We start from the raw sequence: 18,984 nt of genomic DNA on the forward strand, positions 1-18,984 counted from the left end.
TTGTGACATTTAAACAACTTCATGTGGACTCAGGATTTCACAGGTGTTAGAAAATCCTGATGACATTTTTTCTATCAAAGCAGTTTGGCATTTCACTCTACAACTTCTATTCCTAGACAGCTGTGTGGCTACTGAGAGGATACCGAGTTGTTCAAGGTGACACAGCCAGTGTGGAACAGAGGCAGGTTTGAACTTGGTTTTCCTGATTCTCTGGCCAAGTCTCCAATCACTCATCCTTGCTACCTCTTTTTAAACAACTTCAAAATTCAAGGGGGAAAAACCCTGTTAAGTTAGCAGAATGTCTCCATATAAAACATAGAAGTCAATTCTCTTGCTGAGGATTACCAAGCGAATTTAGGGCTACATTATAAATGAAAGAGCCCGAGGAACGGAGAGAAAAGGAAATCATTCAGAGGCAGCAACCCTTTGAATCCACAGATTACTACACTAGATCTTATTGCTATCTTTTTTTTTTTTTCTATACACTTTCATTTTGGATATAGCCCACCTTTTTGACCTACCTACTTCAAAACACTTTACTCTCCTTTTGGCCAGTGAAAACGCAATGTAGTCAAAATCTTTGGGAAAGTCACCTGGCAGTACAGTGGAAATTACAAAAACAAATCATAGCCTGATTCAATAATTTACTTTTGGAAAATAGACCCTAAAAGGGGGGAAAATACTATGTCCAGAGACGCTTAAAGTGGCATCATTTGTAGTTTCAAAAAACTGGAAGCAGCATATCCACTATAGAATACTTAAGACAAATTATGGTATGTGAATATAAGAGCATACCACAATACAATTAAATAAGCGAATAATTAAGATAAACAAACATGAGGAATATTAAAGGAATGTAAGGAAAAAATTCTTTATGAAACAGTACAAAGGGAAAACAAAGCCCCAGAGAAAAAAGTCTATATTAATTACAATCATAAAAAAGGAAAAGTGATGAGGAAAGGGCAAAGAAGCTGATGGATGAATACTTGGAGGAACTAAAAAAATTGAGCCATTTATTCATTCAAAGTTTTTTATTCAAATAGTTATCGTTTCAAAAGTTTTGTTCTATTGGTTTTCAATATTTACTTTTTTAATTCATCAAAAATCACAATCTGAGCATCATTTCACAAGTACATTTCCAGAATATTTGAGGAGTTATGAAAACCCAGTAAAAATCAGCAGTTTTGATTGTCCTAACTTAGATGGCTCCTAAATTGAAGCTATTTTGCATGTTTACTGAAAGGAGGCAAGTGTATATCCCATGTGCAATGAGAGAGCCCATGGATCACAAAGAATTAAATTTTCCTTGGATTGGATTTATAGTCTTTGTTATCTTGGTGATCATTTTAACAAAAGTAAGCAGTCAGCATTTCAGTAGCAGTTTTTAAAGGGAATGTTAGACAAACACAAGTGCACTGCTTTTAAAAATAACTAAAAGTTGCTACCAGGAATTTAAGTCATTTTTACAGACATATCAGCTCTGACGCACCCTGGGTTCACAGAACTTCTGAAATGAACTGGACAACAGGAAAACATAAATGAATCTAAAATATTTTAAAGCAAGAATACTAGATGAAGCATTTGGGCCAGAGACCACAGAGTCTGGCCATTTCTGGTGAGATCTAACTAGACCAATCCTGGAAGCGGAAGCAATCACTTGCGATCTTCCACACGGTGCTGTTTGGCATGACTTGGGCGGTCAACAGGAAATTCTGGTTGAAGTAGCGTTGTTTGTTCCCTTCAAATTTCACTGTCCCACAGGTCACCACGAGGACGGTTGTTTGGCTCTGTGTGGCTTGCTCTATACAGAACAGGGAGGGAACGGTGACACCCATAAAAGCAGATTTTTCAGTTAAAATCAATAGGACCCAAATAGTCTCTCCTCTTTCCAATCCCAATTCCTAAGGCACAAGTTGGCTCTCATGAAAGTTGCCAGCCTAAATGCCACCTGGCACTCCTTAGTGCCTCTAGGGCAAAGCACAAGCCCCCAAGTTGGCATATAAAGTTCTTCCCCATTTGGCTCCAAAAGCCCTTTGGATAGGTGTTTCTATGAATCCCCTTAAAGCCCTCTCCTATTTGCTATTCTGTAAAGCCAGCCTCATCTCTGTCTTCACACAGGTGGTATCTCTCCTGTTTTCCTAATATTAATTCCAGAATATCCTCCCTTCCTCAGCACTTCTGCCTATAGATTTCCTTTCACTGAAGTTTTAGTTCATGTATACAAGGCCTTCCCCGATTTCCCCCAATGGTGGTACCCTTTCCCTCCTGCAATTATCTCAGGTCTCTATAACATGCTACTTTCCCCCTTAAGGATAAAAATGAGCTGTCCTGCCCCTTCCCTTCCCTCTTCTTTCTTCCTTTCTTCCTTCCACAGGGTCTTTGTACTCTAACTAGAAAAATTCCAATATTATCATAGAGGATATATAGATATCCAGTCTGTACTATCTGACTTACAAAGTCAGAAAGCTAAGTGCCACAAGTGCATCCCAAAGATCCACAAAGTGCACATCAAAGACCTGTTTCTTCTAGGTGGATGACTGAGTATATAAAGTTGAAGATTCTACAATAGAAAGCCTGCATTTCACATGGTGTTTTGAACACATCTCGCCCTGGCAAGCTGTTTTTGCTGGGGAACTCGTCATCCAGAAATAGTACCACAAAAAGAAAAGAAAGATTTATGGTCCACCCAGGGTGGGGGGTGGAGGGAAGAACATGAAATATTGTTACAGTTTAAGTCTAGACCTAAATTACTTTTTTTAAAGCATTAAAAGACTCTAAGAAATTTGAATACATTATTCAGCAATTCTGGGTAACTCTCATCTAGACTTTTCAGATCACAGGAGGCAAGTATTTGCTTAGTAATTTATTTTGTTCTTTTTCCTGCACCCAAAGTCTCATTTAACCCTGATATTTCACTGCAATGGGCCAGGTAAGCACACCTCAAACAGGAATCAAAAAGGGATCAAAAAGAATCACCTCAAACAGGAAACTATTCCAGGATATAGAGAGAAAAAAAACTTTTAAATAGAATAGTTTCAAAGTCAAATATGTGACTACTGAATGACTCTAAAGTTTTATCCCCTCCCAAAATTTTCCTCCTTTCATGAGCGTCTCTGATTTGCTTCAGCTCACAAACTTAGTTAAGGAGCAAAACTCCCCTTGAAGAGATTGCAGATCATTAGACTCTAGAGCAGTGCCCTTCACACCTCTATTTTCTCATCTGTCAAATGATGGGGCTGAAATAGAAGGTCCTTTTCTAGGTTTCAGGATTCTTGAGTTTGTTTTAAGATGACTAACTCGTGATCAAATACAAAATTCTTCAACAATCGACTTTGAATAAAGTCTAATGTTAGCACTTAAGAACAAAATGTTAACTGCATGAGAAAACTCCTGATCTTACCATGCACAGGTTGGCAGTCTACCACACTGATCTGAAATTCGCTGGAAGGCAATGTCTCAAAAAATTCACCCAAAGCATTAAGTCCAGATATGGCATTCCATTCCAAACTAAAGTAGCTGTATCAAGGTACAATCTAGTCAATACCTTTAAAAAAAGAGAGAGAGAGAGAGAGAGAGAGAGAGAGAGAGAGAGAGAGAGAGAGAGAGAGAGAGAGAAAGAGAGAGAGATTTCTATTCTTTGTAAATTTTTTTTTGACATCAAGTCCATTTATTTTCCCAATTTCAGGCCATCAATTTTACTGTAGTTCTACTCAATTTAGCCTTTAGCTAAAGTGATTCATGAACAAAAGGCACAGAAAGAAAAGAACTTACATAAACTGGGTATAGGAAAGGTTGGGGATTATAAACGTATAATGTCAATCCAACATTATATTTGTGAATCAAATACCTAATGTAACCAAATATGGGGAGAAATAATAGCTAGCATTTATGTAGGCTTTAAGGTCTACAAAGCACTTTACAAGTATTATCCCATTTTATCCTCTAAACCCTTTTACAGTTGAGGAAACTGAGGCAAGTAGAAGCTAAGTGGCATGCTCAGGGTCACACGACTAGTATGTGTGTGAGTTCATATTGGAACTCAGGTCTTTCTGACTCTAGGTCCAGAGAGAGGGAAGAAGGGGGGGAGAAATGAATAAAGGAACAAAGAAAGGAAGGAGGAAGGAAGGAAAGAAGAGAAAGAAAGGAACAAATAAGAGAAGGAAGGAAGGAAGGAAGGAAGGAAGGAAGGAAGGAAGGAAGGAAGGAAGGAAGGAAGGAAGGAAGGAAGGAAGGAAGGAAGGAAGGAAGGAAGGAAGGAAGGAAGGAAGGAAGGAAGGAAGGAAGGAAGGAAGGAAGGAAGGAAAGGGGGAAGGATTATAAGGGGGAAGGAAGGAAGGAAGGTGAAGGAAGGGAGGAAGGATGGAAGGAAGGAAGGAAGGAAGGAAGGAAGGAAGGAAGGAAGGAAGGAAGGAAGGAAGGAAGGAAGGAAGGAAGGAAGGAAGGAAGGAAGGAAGGAAGGAAGGAAGGAAGGAAGGAAAAGGGGGAAGGAAGGAAGGAAGGAAGGAAGGAAGGAAGGAAGAGGGGGAAGGAAGGAAGGAAGGAAGGAAGGAAGGAAGGAAGGAAGGAAGGAAGGAAGGAAGGAAGGAAGGAAGAAAGGAAGGAAGGAAGGAAGGAAGGAAGGAAGGAAGAAAGGAAGGAAGGAGGGAAGGAGGGAGGGAGGGAGGAAGGAATAAACATAGGAATGAAGGGAAAGAAAAAAAAGGAGGAAGGAAGGAAGGAAGCAAAGAAGAGGAAGGAAGGAACAAACAAAAGAAAACTAGGTAGCTGGTAGATTCTCACCAGCATTATCCTATTTTGGCACTCTGAAGTCACAAGACCTGGGTTCCAATCCTGCCTGTTAATTTTTTTTTACTCCTTGTGACAGTAGGCAAGTTGCCTGACTCTTTTGAGCCTCAGTTTACTTAATTATAAAATGAAGGGATTAAGCTAGAAAGCTTCAAAGGCTGTATATCTCTAAATCTATGGCTAAGTAACAGAAATCAGCTAAAATTAAATAGAAAGAAATATCTACTCACTTAATGCAAAGCAGCCGGGAAGGCTATGAGGAAAGCAAATGGATCTCAGTTGCTTTTTTAAGCATCTATAATACTCACCCTTCTTCTTTTATCTATGGTCTCATAGTAAATATTGACAAACTCTTCAGCAGCTCTGCAAGCCTGATCTGCATTGGTTTTAAAATCCTAGAAGAAAAATTCAGCGTACACAGTTGGAAAAGTTGGAAAAACAGCATATACACTTATAAAAGTTGGGAAAAACTCCACATTTACACTTACAAAAGTTGGAAAAACAGCATATACACTTATAAAAGCTGGAAAAACTTCACATTTACACTTATAAAAGCTGGAAAAACTTCACATTTACACTTATAAAAGTTGGAAAAATTCAGTATATACACTTGTACAAGTTGGAAAAATTCAACATATACAACTTATAAAAGCTGGAAAAACAGCATATATTCTTATGAAACCTGGAAAAACTCAGCATATACACTTATCAAAGTTGGAAAAACTAAGTGTATACACTTATAAAAAGCTAGGAAAACTCCGCATAGACTCTTGTAAAAGTTGGAAAAATTCAGTATATGCTTGTAAAAGGTGGAAAAATTCAACATATATACTTATGAAAGCTGGAAAAACTCAGCATATATATATATATATACACTTATCAAAGTTGGAAAAACTCAGCATATACCTATAAAAGCTAGGAAAACTCCACATAGACACTTAGAAAAGTTGGGAAAATTCGGTATATACACTTGTAGAAGTTGGAAAAATTCAATATATACACTTATAAAAGCTAGAAAAAAAACAGCTTATATACTAATGAAGGCTGGAAAAAGTCAGCATATACACTTAGAAAAGTTGGGAAAATTCGGTATATACACTTGCCAAAGTTGGGCCAGGTTCATCTCACCTCTATTCGAGGAGTATAACAGCTTTAGATACTTAAATGACCTCTGAGGTCATCTCTAGATTTAGAGTCCTGAGTTTGAATGTGCAAGTCACTTTCCCTCTCTAGGGCTGGTTCCCCTTTTGTACAAGTCGACGGCCTCGGAAGCCCCTCCAGTCTCAGCCTCAGTTTCCCCTCCGATGGCTCCGATAGGATCTGGGGCGATCCTAAGGCCCGGAAGCTGGGATTCCGGAGTTCTGGTGCGCACGGCCATCCCGAGGCCTCTCTCTTCAGGCTCCCACAAGCTCCTAGCACCTCGCCCACGTCCACACCCACTCAAGTTGTGGGGAAGGTGTTTGTTTTCCAGAAGTTAAACTCGCCGAGCAGCCGCCGGGGCGGAGGCCACACCCTCACTCCCGGCCCCGAGCCGGCCTCGCGCCGCAGATTCAGTAGGTGTGGCCCCGGCCCCGCCCCCTCCCGCCCTCGGACCCTGCCTCTTCCCCGCTGTCAGAGGCTCACGCGGCCTGCCCGGAAAGGGTCCGTTCGAGAAGCAGAAGCGGCGGCGGCGGCTGGGGGGGGGAGGGGAGGGGAAGGGAGGCAAAAGGAGAGGGGGGAAGAAGAGAGGGCGGGAAGGTGGCCCCAGCGCCCGTCGGGCCCCGCTCCGGGACCAGCGGGACAGGTGGTACCGCCGTCGCTCCCCTACCTATCACCACTACGCCACGCTGGAACTTACTACAGACATTGCCATTGCTGCTTCCTAGCGAGAAAGCAGTTTCGGCAGCTCGGGACTTGAGGCGAGGTGTGGAGGCAGCTCAGCACACTGAAGAGGTAAAGTTGAATTCTCCCAGAAGCCCTTCCGGCTCTTCACCGGCTCGCCCCGCCTCCTCCAACGACAACATGGGCGCGATCACTCCCGTTCCACCTCTTTTTTTAACGTAGCAGTTCTCCCGCCGTTGATTGGCTAGCTCGGCCGCCAAACCCTGTCCAATGGGCATGAGATGGGGCCAGAGTCCAATGGGAGACAAGAGATGAGGCTTCTGGGCAGAGCTTGTCTGAGGGAGTATTTTCGAGGAAAAGTCTGATTTCAAAGGGTCGGAGCCGGAGCGCGGCAGCCTCGTGCGTGCTGTGGGGCCCGAAGAGGGCTGCACCTCTCAAACGCGCGGCATTTGCCATTAATTTAAGAATATGGCCAAAATAAAGGGATTCCTTGTTTTCCGATTGAGAAACCGAGACTCTGGGGAGGGCCTGACACTGGAATCCCTATTTTACGGGAAAAAAAAGGGATGTAATTATTAGCCTCCTCTCCCTTCCCCCACCCCCACCTCCACCATGCTCCCTCTCTCCCAGGCTCCTCCACCCCTCGAACTGATCATTCCTATGGCCAGGACCGAGCCCTCTACGTGCCCAAGTGAGCCCCATGCCATCCCACCTTCTCCAGCACACTCTCCCTGTGTACTGCTTGCAAGCTTGCCCATCATTCCCGTCCTCAAAACAAAACAAAACCCTCTCACTCCATCCTTCCGTTGCAACTAACTAATCATGTCTTCTGTTTTTCATGGCTAAACTCCATGATCAGTACCTCTACCTCCTTTCCTCTCTCTTCTTAACTCAGAAATCTGGCTTCTGTTCTCCCCACTTGCCTCAAACTACACCCCCAAATTAGCAATGATTTTGCTGATGAATCCAAGGGCCTTTCTCCCGTCCTCACCTTTCTAACTTCTCTGCAGCATTAATACATCCTCCTGGATGCTCTCATTGTTTATTTAGTATTTTATTTCCCCCCAGTTAAATGAAAATAATTTTTATTTTTTATTTTATTTTTTAAACTTTTGAGTTCCAGATTGAGAAGACACATGTGAAGTCACTCAGAACCCTCTTGGCTACCCTCTTTTCCCCTGCTCTTTCCTGGTTCTCCCCCTTAACTCTGTCCATTCTCTGTCAGTCTTTGCTGGATCACCCTCCATATTCCACCTACTAACTGGGTATATTCCCAGGGCTCTGTCCTGGGCCTTCTGTTTTCTCTCCACACTCTCTAGGTAACCTCATTAGCTTCCATGAGTTTTTATGAGCATCTTTAAATAAATGATTCCCAGACCTTTGCCTAGAATTCCAGTGTTTTTCCTAAACTCCAGTCCTTCCTCACCAACATTATCTCCTTTGCTGAAGAAATGAAGTAAAGAAACAATCCCGCAGGAGATCATTGTATACTTCAACAACAATACTATATGATGATCAATTCTGATGGACGTGGCCCTCTTCAACAATGAGATGATTCAAATCCATTCCAATAGAGCAGTAAAGAACTGAACCAGCGAAAGAAGTCTGGGAGATGACTATGAACCACTACATGGAATTCCCAATCCCTCTATTTTTGTCTGCCTGCATTTTGGATTTCCTTCACAGGCTAAGTGGTACACTATTTCAAAGTCCTGATTCTTTTTGTACAGCAAAACAACTGTTTGGACATGTAGACATATATTGTATTTATACTTTAACATATTTAACATGTATTGGTCAACCTGCCATCTGGGGGGGGGGGAGGAGGGGAAAATTAGAACAAAAGTTTTGGCAATTGTCAATGCTGTAAAATTACCCATGAATAATTTGGAATTATGCCCCAAAAGTTATCAAACTGTGCATACCCTTTGATCCAGCAGTGCTACTACTAGGCTTATATCCCAAGGAAATACTAAAGAAGGGAAAGGGACCTGTATGTGCCAAAGTGTTTGTGGCAGCCCTTTTTGTAGTGGCTAGAAACTGGAAGATGAATGGATGTCCATCCGTTGGAGAATGGTTGGGTAAATTATGGTATATGAATGTCATGGAATATTATTGCTCTGTAAGAAATGACCAGCAGGAGGAATACAGAGAGGCCTGGAGAGACTTACATCAACTGTTGCTGAGTGAAATGAGCAGAACCAGAAGATCGCTGTACACTTCAATGCTGTATGAGGATGTATTCTGATGGAAGTGGAAATCTTCAACATAAAGAAGATCCAACTCACTTCCAGTTGATCAATGATGGACAGAAACAACTACACCCAGAGAAGGAACACTGGGAAGTGAATGTAAATTGTTAGCACTACTGTCTATCTACCATGTTACTTATACCTTCGGAATCTAATACTTAATGTGCAACAAGAAAATTGGATTTACACACATATATTGTATCTAGGTTATATTGTAACACATGTAAAATGTATGGGATTGCCTGTCATCGGGGGGAGGGAGTGGAGGGATGGGGGGATAATTTGGAAAAATGAATACAAGGGATAATATTATTTTAAAAATTACTCATGCATATATACTGTGAAAAAAATTCTAAATAAATAAAAAAAATTACCCATGCATATATCTGGTAAATAAAAACTATTTAAAAAAAAAAGAAAAGAAAGAAAGAAACAATCCCTGCTCTCCAAGTAGCTATTCTAATAGGAGGGCATTCCACATTTAGGGGAATAGTAACCAAAGAGTGCTGTTTTGTTCTGTGGAGATAGAAAATCAAGTCGACACATCATAACACCTGTAGATAAAAAACATTTCACTGACTTTTGAGTCTGACCTCCCTCATTTTACAAAGAAGTAAACTAAGGCATAGGAAATGGAAAAAGATTTGCCCCAAATCACACATAGATGGTAAGAGCCAGACACAGGATTTTAACCTGGTGAAATTTCCATGGTGACATGGTCTAAATGGATAGTCTGGTGTTTAGTGCCAGTTAGGAAGCTAAGGGCAGAGTTGTGCTGGAAGTGGAGAGCTGGTCATTACATTTTTCCCCTGAGGCAATTGGATTAAGTGACTTGCCCAGGGTCACACAGCTAGGAAGTATTTAAGTGTCTGAGGTTAGATTTGAACTCAGGTCTTCCTGACTTCACAGCTGGGATTCGAATGCACCACCTAGCTGCCCTGGTCATCACATTTTCAAGATGAACATTTACACCTTAAAAACCATCTACAAATCTGGGTTTGATTTGTTTTGCTGGTTTGTTGTCTTGATTTATGAAAGCATAGAAAAAAATCTTAATAATGCAATTTAACTTAAAAAGTATATCACGGGCACTTTTGTTTTTCTTCAGAGAGCAAGTTATTAAATATTTGCCAACATGCCCTGGTTAAGTTTACACATACTCAACAGCTAGGCAGCTAAGTGACAAAGTAGACTGGGCCTGGAGTCAAAAGACTCATCTTCCTGAGTTTCCTTATCTATAAAAAGAGCTGAAGAAGGAAATGACAAACCATTCCACCATCTCTGCCAAGAAAACCCCAAATAGGGTCACAAAGAATCAGATCTGACTGACAGATGACTGAACAACAGAGCAACTCAACCCCTAATCAAATGAGTCAGGCCCTGGGATTAGAAATCCAAAGATATGTGAATTCACATAAAGCTCTAGATTCTAGAACATCCTCAGAACAATTACCCCCTGAGAGGTCAGATTATTCTACCCATTCACAAATGAAGCTATCGCAGCTCAGAAAGGTGAAATACCTTGCCCAAAGTGATATAATTATAAGTAGCCAAATTATCTGACTTCAGATATTTTGTTCCACTACATCACACTGATAATATCACTTGGCTGCATAGAAGCCTTCAGGGGCTCTCTGTTACTTCTAGTGTAAAACACAAACTCCTTAGTCTGGCATTTAATCCTCTAACTTTGTTCTCCTTACATAAAAAAATTGCGTCCAGTTTTATCTTGTACTGTTCCACCCTATCTGAACACTTTACCCTGTGCCCTAGTAACACCATTTAGAAAGTTCAGATGAGAAATAGGAACAACCTGTTAAGAACTTGGTCAATCCCTGTTGAGGAAACTGCCATTCTTTCTTTGAAATACCAAAGTTTACTTGGTTAAAATTTAAAAAAAAAAATTTACTTTAAAAAACTTTAAAATTTTTTACTTAAAAAATACTTTATTTGATTAAATATTTGAACCTAACTTCTTCTTGGTGGCAGGGGATCCTTTCATCCTGCAAAAGACAGAGGCCGCTATTAAAGTTTCAAGTCTAGCATCTTCCCAAAATGCAAAGGGAAAAAAGAGAGACATCACTCCATCCTTCTCTCTCTGCCAGGCTCCTGGTCTGGTCTGGCCTATCTGTAGGGAAAGGAGAGAAAGCAATCTGACAACTCTGCTGAGCTGCCAACCTACAGGACTCTCTTCTGCGGCTAAACCACTAGAGAAATTGATAAGCTACTGAACTCATTCCTCAATGATTAACAAACTCCCACCTAATCATATCCTCTTCATCCTAGTGATTCTAAACTCCCAGCTATTATTAAAACCCAAGTCTCCACCCCCCACTGCCAATTCCTATTTTCATTCCCTTAAATGCCACACCAATAATGTCCCATTCTAAAGTAATTTAACTTTTCCACTGTGCCCTCTAGAATGCGTATTTCATAAGTAACCGACTTGTTTTTTATCTTAAATCTTTTCTTTCCTTCATCATATAGACCTGGCTCCCTCCTGAGCCAACCTCCCTGGCTACCTTTTCTAGCACTGGTTGCACTTTTCCTAATTTCCCCTCAACTCACTGGTTGAGGTGTAGGAATTGTAATATTCCCTTCTCCCCATTGCCATTTCCAAATTCTCTCACTACTATCATCACTCAGTCACTCTCCTTCTTTGAGGTTCACTCCATCCATAGCTACCACCCAAACAAAATTCTGGTAATGGTTGTTCATAAGGCATCACTCCCCTTCTTTCTTCAACGAATTCAGTGCAGGTTCACAATCTTTCTTTCCTCTCTAACTTCCGCCCTTTTGTTAGGGCTCTTCAACATGCAAATAGATGTTTCTCAAATACTTGAGCCTCCAAATACCTCAACTCATTCATTTCCCATGATCCTCCTCCACCCCACCACAGCTATACACAGAGATAGTCATACCCTGGATCTTGCCATCACCCACAGATGCATCATGTCCATGCTCTTGGATTCTGAAATCCCCTTATGTGATCACAATCTATAGTCATTCCTCCTCTCCTCCTAAAACCTGTTCATTATCCCTACTATGACTTCTAGTCCCTACATCCCTCAGTTCTTGTCCAGGTCAGCACCTTTTACATACTCCCATCCCTTCCTTATCTTGACCCTTTGGCAAACTAGTTCAACTCTCTATTATCTTTATCCTAATGAAGATCTTGTCCTTCCAAGTCTCAGCCTTGGATCACTCCCACCATCCATCATCTTCATTCTCTATATTTTTTGCTAAATGAAGTTACGAAAAAAAATATCTAAAGCTATGTTGATTGGGTGAGCTTCAAGTTTATGTTACATAATTTGAATTCTATCTTTCCTGAAGTGCAAAGTAAACTTTTACTATTGACTTATTACACCACTCATCACAGCATCTTCCCCAAACGTTTTCATCCCTCCTTAAATCTTCCATGGCTCCCACCTCCATATTCTCAGCTGAGATCCTTGCATCAAGGTCATTCACTAACAACTCTCTCTTCTCTCTTCTTCCATCTTCCATCACTCAGAAGCCTTCTGAAACGATCTTCACTTTCACCAAGTTTCCATGAAGAGGTGGTCTTTTTTTGCTGAGGCAAACACTTTTACATGCGCAAGTGAACCCATGCCAACCCAACTTCTCTAGCAGATCACTTGCTCTCAGTCATTCCCACTCTCTCACTCTACTTCACTCTCTCCTCTTCCTACTTCCCTGCTTCCTACAAATACGCCCTTGTCTTCCCCATGCTCAAAAAACCCTCATTTGATCCATCTATCCACCTTAGCTACCATCTTATAGCTCTTCTCCCTCTTTTTGGCTAAACTCCTTGAGAATGTCTTTTGCACCAGATACCTCCAACCTCCTTTCCTCTCTCTTAACTCTCGACAATCTGGTTTCTGTCCTAACTCAGCTGAAACTGCTCTCTCCAAATTTCCTAATGATCTCTTAATTGCTATATCCAATGGCTTTTTTAAAAATCCTCATTCTCCTTGATCCCTCTGCAGGCTTTGACACTGTTAGTCATTGTCTTCTCTTTGATGCTCTTCACCTTAGGTTTCCATGACATCATTCTATTCTACTTCTACTTCTATTTAACTCTTCTTTTCTGTCTCCTTTGGTGGATATCCATTTAGCTCACTCCCCTTAATAGTGGGTGGCCCAAGGACACTTATCCAATTCTAACCTTTTTGCTGACCTCCAGTCTCCCATCTCCCCGTGTCTATTGGACATCTTAAACTGGATGTCCTGTAGACATATTAAACTAAACACGTGCAAAACTGAACTCATTGTCTTTCCCCCAAAATGTTCCGTCTCTTCTTTACCTCTGTATTACTTTTGAAGGTACCACTATTCTCCCAGTCTCCCAGTTCACAACCTTCATGCTTAACTCCTCATACTTTCTCACCCCCCAACCCCATATTCAATCTATTGCCAAATACTATTTTACCTTAGAAATATCTCTAGTAGAGAGCACCTTCTCTCCTCTGACACCAATCCGGTGCATATCCTTATGACCTCACATCCGAACTATTGCAACAATCTACTGGTTGGTCTCCCTGCTTCAAGTCTTTTCCTATTCCAGTTGATTCTCCAATGACCGTGTCACTCCCCCTCCTCAAAACACAACAGTGGCTTCTGACCACCAACAGGATCAAATTTAAAATTCTCTGATGGTCAAAGTCCTTAATAGCCTGGCCCCTTGAGACCTTTCAATCAATCAGCAAACATTTTTGAAGTGCTCACTATATGCCAGACATTGTACTAAGTGCCGGGAATACAAAAGGAGGCAAAATATAGTCCCTGTCCCTCAAGGATCTCTCAGTCTAAACTTTTTTATACCTTACTCCCCACCATAAACTGTAATTTAGTGACAGTGGCCTCCCTGGTGTTTCTTGAGCAAGACTATCTCCAGACTCCAGTTATTTTCATTGACTGCCTCACATACCTGGGACTTTCTGCTTCTTCATTACCATTTTCTGATTTCCTTAGCTTCCTTCAAGTCCCACAGGAAATCTTACCTTCTATAAGATTCCTGATCTTCCTTAATCCCAGTGTCTTATCTCTTTTAGTTATTTCCGCTTTATCCTGTCTATATCCTTTTTGAACAGGGTTGTTTACATGTTGTTTTCCCATTAGAATATGAGCTCTCGAAATCTGGAACTGTCTTGTACCTTTTTTGTGATCCCAACACTTAGCACAGGCGCCATTCCTGATCCCTCATTCCCTCACCAGTTGCCAAGTCTTATGAATTCCGCCTCCCTCTCTCCCCCCCAGAATCTCTCTCATAACTATCCTTTTCTCTCTCACACACAACTCTCATCCTAATTCAGGCTCTCAACACTTCTCACCTGGAGTTTTTCAATAGCCTCTCAATTGATCACCCTCTCTCAAGTGTTCTATCTTCTTCAATCTATCCTCTACACAGCTGCCAAGGTTATTTCCCGAAAGCACATCTTACTTCCCTGTTTAATAAACTCCAGTGGCTCCCTATTGCCTCTTGGAGCAAATGTAAACTTTTCGTATCCTCAGCTCCTAGCCTAGTGCCTGGAACATTAATAGGTACTTAATAAATGCTGGTTGATTGATTGATTGATTGCATTGCCTCCTGTATGCACCAATTTGGACTTACATGGATTTAAACAAATTTCCTATGCTACATACAAAGGGTAAGCTAGGAGGCCTGGGACCATTTTATTTTTTTATGTAAATAGTATTTTCCCAATTACATGTAAACATAATTTTCATCATTTTTATAAGATTTTTGAGTTTTAAATTTTTTTCCTCCCTTCCTCCCTTCTCACCTCCTCAAGATGGCAAGCAGATAATCTGACAGGGGTTATACATGAACAATCATCTAAAACACATTTCCACATTAGTCAGGTTGTGAAAGAAGAAACAGAAAAAAAAGGGAAAAAAACACCAAAAAAGTGAAAAAGTCTGCTTCCATTAGTTCTATCTTTGGATGGAGTTAGCATTTTTCACCATGAATCTTGTGGAATTGTCTCAGATCATTGTCTTGCTAAGGAGAGCTAAGTTATTCACAGCTGGTCATTGTACAATATTTCTGGCATTGTGTACAATGTTCTGACTCTGCTCACTTCACTCAGCATCAACTCATGTAAGTTTTTCCAGGTTTTCTAAAATCTGCCTACTCATCATTTCTTATAGCTCAATAGTATCCCATTACAATCATATATCACAGTTTGGTCAGCTATTCCCCATTTAATGGGCATCTCTTCAATTTCCAATTGTTTGCCATTACAAAAAGAGTTGCTATAAATAGCTTTGTATATGATGTGGATCATTTTATACCAAGAGAATTATGTTCCCCCAAAATCCTCATAGTCCCATTCAATAAGAATTCACAACAAAGAATACATTTGGTTCTTTCTTCTCAATTTTTCATCATAATTTGCATAAGGTTGGTTGTTCTTTAAAAGTTTGATAGATTTTTCCTATAAATACATCAGGATAAAGAAGCTTTATTTTGTCCTTACAGCTAGATGTAATTCTTTTTCTGAGATTAGATTATTTAAAATCTCTATATGGTCTTCTATTACTTTGGGTATTTTCTGGTTCTAGAGTTATTCTTCTCTTTTGTATTTTCAGATTTATTAACATATACACATGGTAACTTCTGATAATTCTCTTTATATCTTTTGATCTTGGTGTGATTTCACCTTGTTTGCTTTTTAAAAAAATTTTTCTGCCCTCTTTGTAATCATTTATATAAAGTTTTGTCAATTTTATTAGGTTTTTTTTTTCAAAGAACCAGCTTTTAGCTTTATTTTTTATTTCTGTAGTGGCTTTTGTTTCCAGTTTATTTTTCCTCTAATTTTGTAATATCACTTTTGTGCTTATTTTAAGTTTGTTCATTTGTTGGCTTTCTAATAGTCAAATGCATATTCAATTTGTTAATCGTCTTTTTTTTATTTTTCAGTGTGTGTTTGTAAGAATATGATTTCTCCGTGCTCTTCCATCCCCAGAAATTCTATAGCTGCATCCTAGAAATATTTGTATGTTGTTTCAAAATTATCATTTTCTTTCATATACTTATTCATAGTTTCTATTATTTGTCCTTTGATTCATTTGTTATTTGGGATTTCATTGTTAAGTCTTCATTTGAGTTCATACCTTTTGTTTGTGTTTCCTGGATTGATTTTTTTTTTTTGGTTATGGTCTCTAAAGGAAGAGTTTACTATTTCTCTACCCCAATACATGGTCAATTAAATACATACATACTATTATTTTGGCTATGTCGAATTGGAGATCCCTATGAGACATTCATTTTAAAATAGGCAGAGTCAGTACATAATATGGAAGACTGCTGAGGAGAGAAACTAATATTGGATAAAGAGATACAGGAATCATCTTCATAGACATAATAATTAAGCCTATTAGATCTGATTGATTAAGTAAAAGAATAGTGAAAGGAATAAGCATTTAATAAACACTTCCTATGTGTCAGGCATTATGTAAGCACTTTAAAAATAAAATCTCACTTGATCCTCCAAACAACCCTGAGAGGCCTGATTTTCTGAACTTAGGTCTTTCTGACCAAAGACCCAAAGTTCTATCCACTTTCCCACCTAGCTGCAATAGAGAAAAAAAAATCAAAGAAAGCTCAGGATAGAGCTTTATGGCCCACCTGTAATTTTGACTGAATCTGAAGTCTTTTCCAAACCCCCTAAATGTGAGTGCCTTCCTTCTTTTAATTATCTCCAGTTTATGCCCCAGAAGTTATCAAACTGTGCCTACCCTTTGATCCAGCATTGCTGTTATTGGGCTTATATCCCAAAGAAATACTGAGGAGGGGAAAGGGACCTGTATGTGCCAAAATGTTTGTGGCAGCTCTTTTCGTAGTGGCTAGAAACTGGAAGATGAATGGATGTCCATCAATTGGAGAATGGCTGAATAACTTATGGTATATGAATGTTATGGAATATTATTGTTCTGTAAGATATGACCAGCAGGAGGAATACAGAGACGCTTGGCAAAAATTACATGAACTGATGCTGAGTGAAACGAGTAGAACCAGAAGATCGCTGTACACTTCAATGCTGTATGAGGATGTATTCTGATGGAAGTGGAAATCTTCAACATAAAGAAGATCCAACTCACTTCCAGTTGATCAATGATGGACAGAAATAACCACACCCAGAGAAGGAACACTGGGAAGTGAATGTAAATTGTTAGCACTACTGTCTATCTACCCAGGTTACTTATACCTTCGGAAGCTAATAATTAATGTGCAACAAGAAAATGGGATTTACACACATATATTGTATCTAGGTTATATTGTACCACATGTAAAATGTATGGGATTGCCTGTCATCCGGGGGAGGGAGTAGAAGGAGGGAGGGGATAATTTGGAAAAATTAATACAAGGGATAATGTTATTTAAAAAAATTACTCATGCATATGTACTGTCAAAAAATTCATAATTAAAAAATAAAAAATAAAAAAAAATTATCTCCAGTTTGTCCTGCATATATTTTGTTTGTACATAATTGTTTTCATTTCATCTCCCTCATTAGACTGTGACCTTCCTGAGAGTACAGATCATCTTATGATTTTTTTGTTTTCTTCTTTTTTGCTGTTGTTGTAGGCCCGTAATAAATGCTCATTAACTGATTTTCCCTTTATTACATGTCTTCCTTCCCCCTTCCTTCATAATTCATTAAAGAAAAGTTTATAGAAAAAAAATACATACATGCATATATGTGTGTGTGTGTGTGTTTCTTTAGTAGTCCATAAATCTTTTAGTTGAAGGATATTGATACTTTTTGTATCTTACTACTTTTGTACCTTACTAAACTTGCAACTATTGTATTATTGTATGCTTCTTTTTGTAGTTCAGTTATTTTTTTCCTTTCTGAATTATGAATTTAATACTTATATTGGTTTCTTTTCTATAGTGCCTTTCAGTATAATGTTGTTTTCTTATATATCTCTTTTTTATTATGAATGTTTGTTTTTACTTTGATAGCATGATTACAACTCTTGCTTTTTTGGATTCATTTGATGCATAGTAAATTTTCTTACATATCTATCTATTTATCTATCTATCTATCTATATATATATATATACATATATATATTCTATGTAGGTCTTTGGTTGTGTAAGCAATCGATGGTAAGATTTTGTTTTCTTATCCAATTTGTTATTGTTTTTTATTTTATTGGATTGATTAATCCATTCTCACTTAAAGTTATGAGAATTGGGTTTATATTTTCCTCCATTTATCTATGTATTTTTTTCCAAATTAGAATTATTTGCCTCTTCCTTTACAAATGCAGTACATCATCATTTCAGTTTTTTTTAACTTAATCAACTTTAAGGCATCCTTATTCCTACCAGCTCTCTTCTCATCCCCAAACCTTGCCTCCTGTTTTTGAAGGAGTTTTGCTTAGCTTACTAGTTCCATTTTATTTCATCCCTATATCTAATTATTTAATTTTTCCCCTCTCAGTAAAACCTCCCCTTCAATTCTTTTCTCATTAGTTTTGAAATTTTTATTTTCTACACCTTATTCTAAAATGTTTTTCTTAAAAATAAAATAAAATGTTTTTCTTTCTCTTGTTCTCTTCATTATTTATCTTCCCTTTCTGTCTGTTCTGAGAGTTTATTCTTTGATACATTGCCCTTATGCTTATTTAGTCCTTTGTAGAATTAATGCCTCTAAAGTATCTACTTTAAAGTAGTTCCCTCTTCTAAATAGATTCTATTTATTATATATTTAGATTTATATATAGATTTTTATATTTATATTTTATATATATTTTTATATAATATTATTATATTTATATATATATAACATAATTATATATATTTATATTTATTATATATTTTTATATTTGTATATAGATTTAGAGAGTTCCCTCTTCTAAATAGATTCTATTTCTTTTCTCCCTCACTCCTCTCAAGCCTGTTTTTCATTTTCACCACAATTTTTTGTCTCTTCACTTCTCCCTTTTTTTTGCCTGCACGCTTACTCTGATCTCACTTTTCCCCTTCAGAATTGACCCTATAATTGATCAGTTCAATTCCAGAGTGACTTCCACTCTTGATTCTCTTGCCCCCTTATTCTATAAATGTTCAAATGCTGCCAGTATTTAAATCTGGACCAATTCTACC

At 38.8% G+C, this 18,984-nt stretch overlaps 1 protein-coding gene across 1 annotated transcript; it reads right to left on the minus strand.

Moving 5' to 3' along the window:
- Positions 1 to 1,012: 1,012 nt before the first annotated feature.
- On the minus strand, positions 1,013 to 6,768 carry LOC141548891 (NTF2-related export protein 2-like). Its single transcript, XM_074278165.1, is given in 5 exon segments — positions 1,013 to 1,801; positions 3,401 to 3,499; positions 3,502 to 3,544; positions 5,094 to 5,180; positions 6,623 to 6,768. Coding segments are annotated over 5 exon segments (423 nt in total). The 5' UTR covers positions 6,638 to 6,768; the 3' UTR covers positions 1,013 to 1,622.
- Positions 6,769 to 18,984: the final 12,216 nt, after the last annotated feature.

Source organism: Sminthopsis crassicaudata, chromosome X (assembly GCF_048593235.1).
Source record: "Sminthopsis crassicaudata isolate SCR6 chromosome X, ASM4859323v1, whole genome shotgun sequence".
Taxonomy (NCBI): Eukaryota; Metazoa; Chordata; class Mammalia; order Dasyuromorphia; family Dasyuridae; genus Sminthopsis; species Sminthopsis crassicaudata.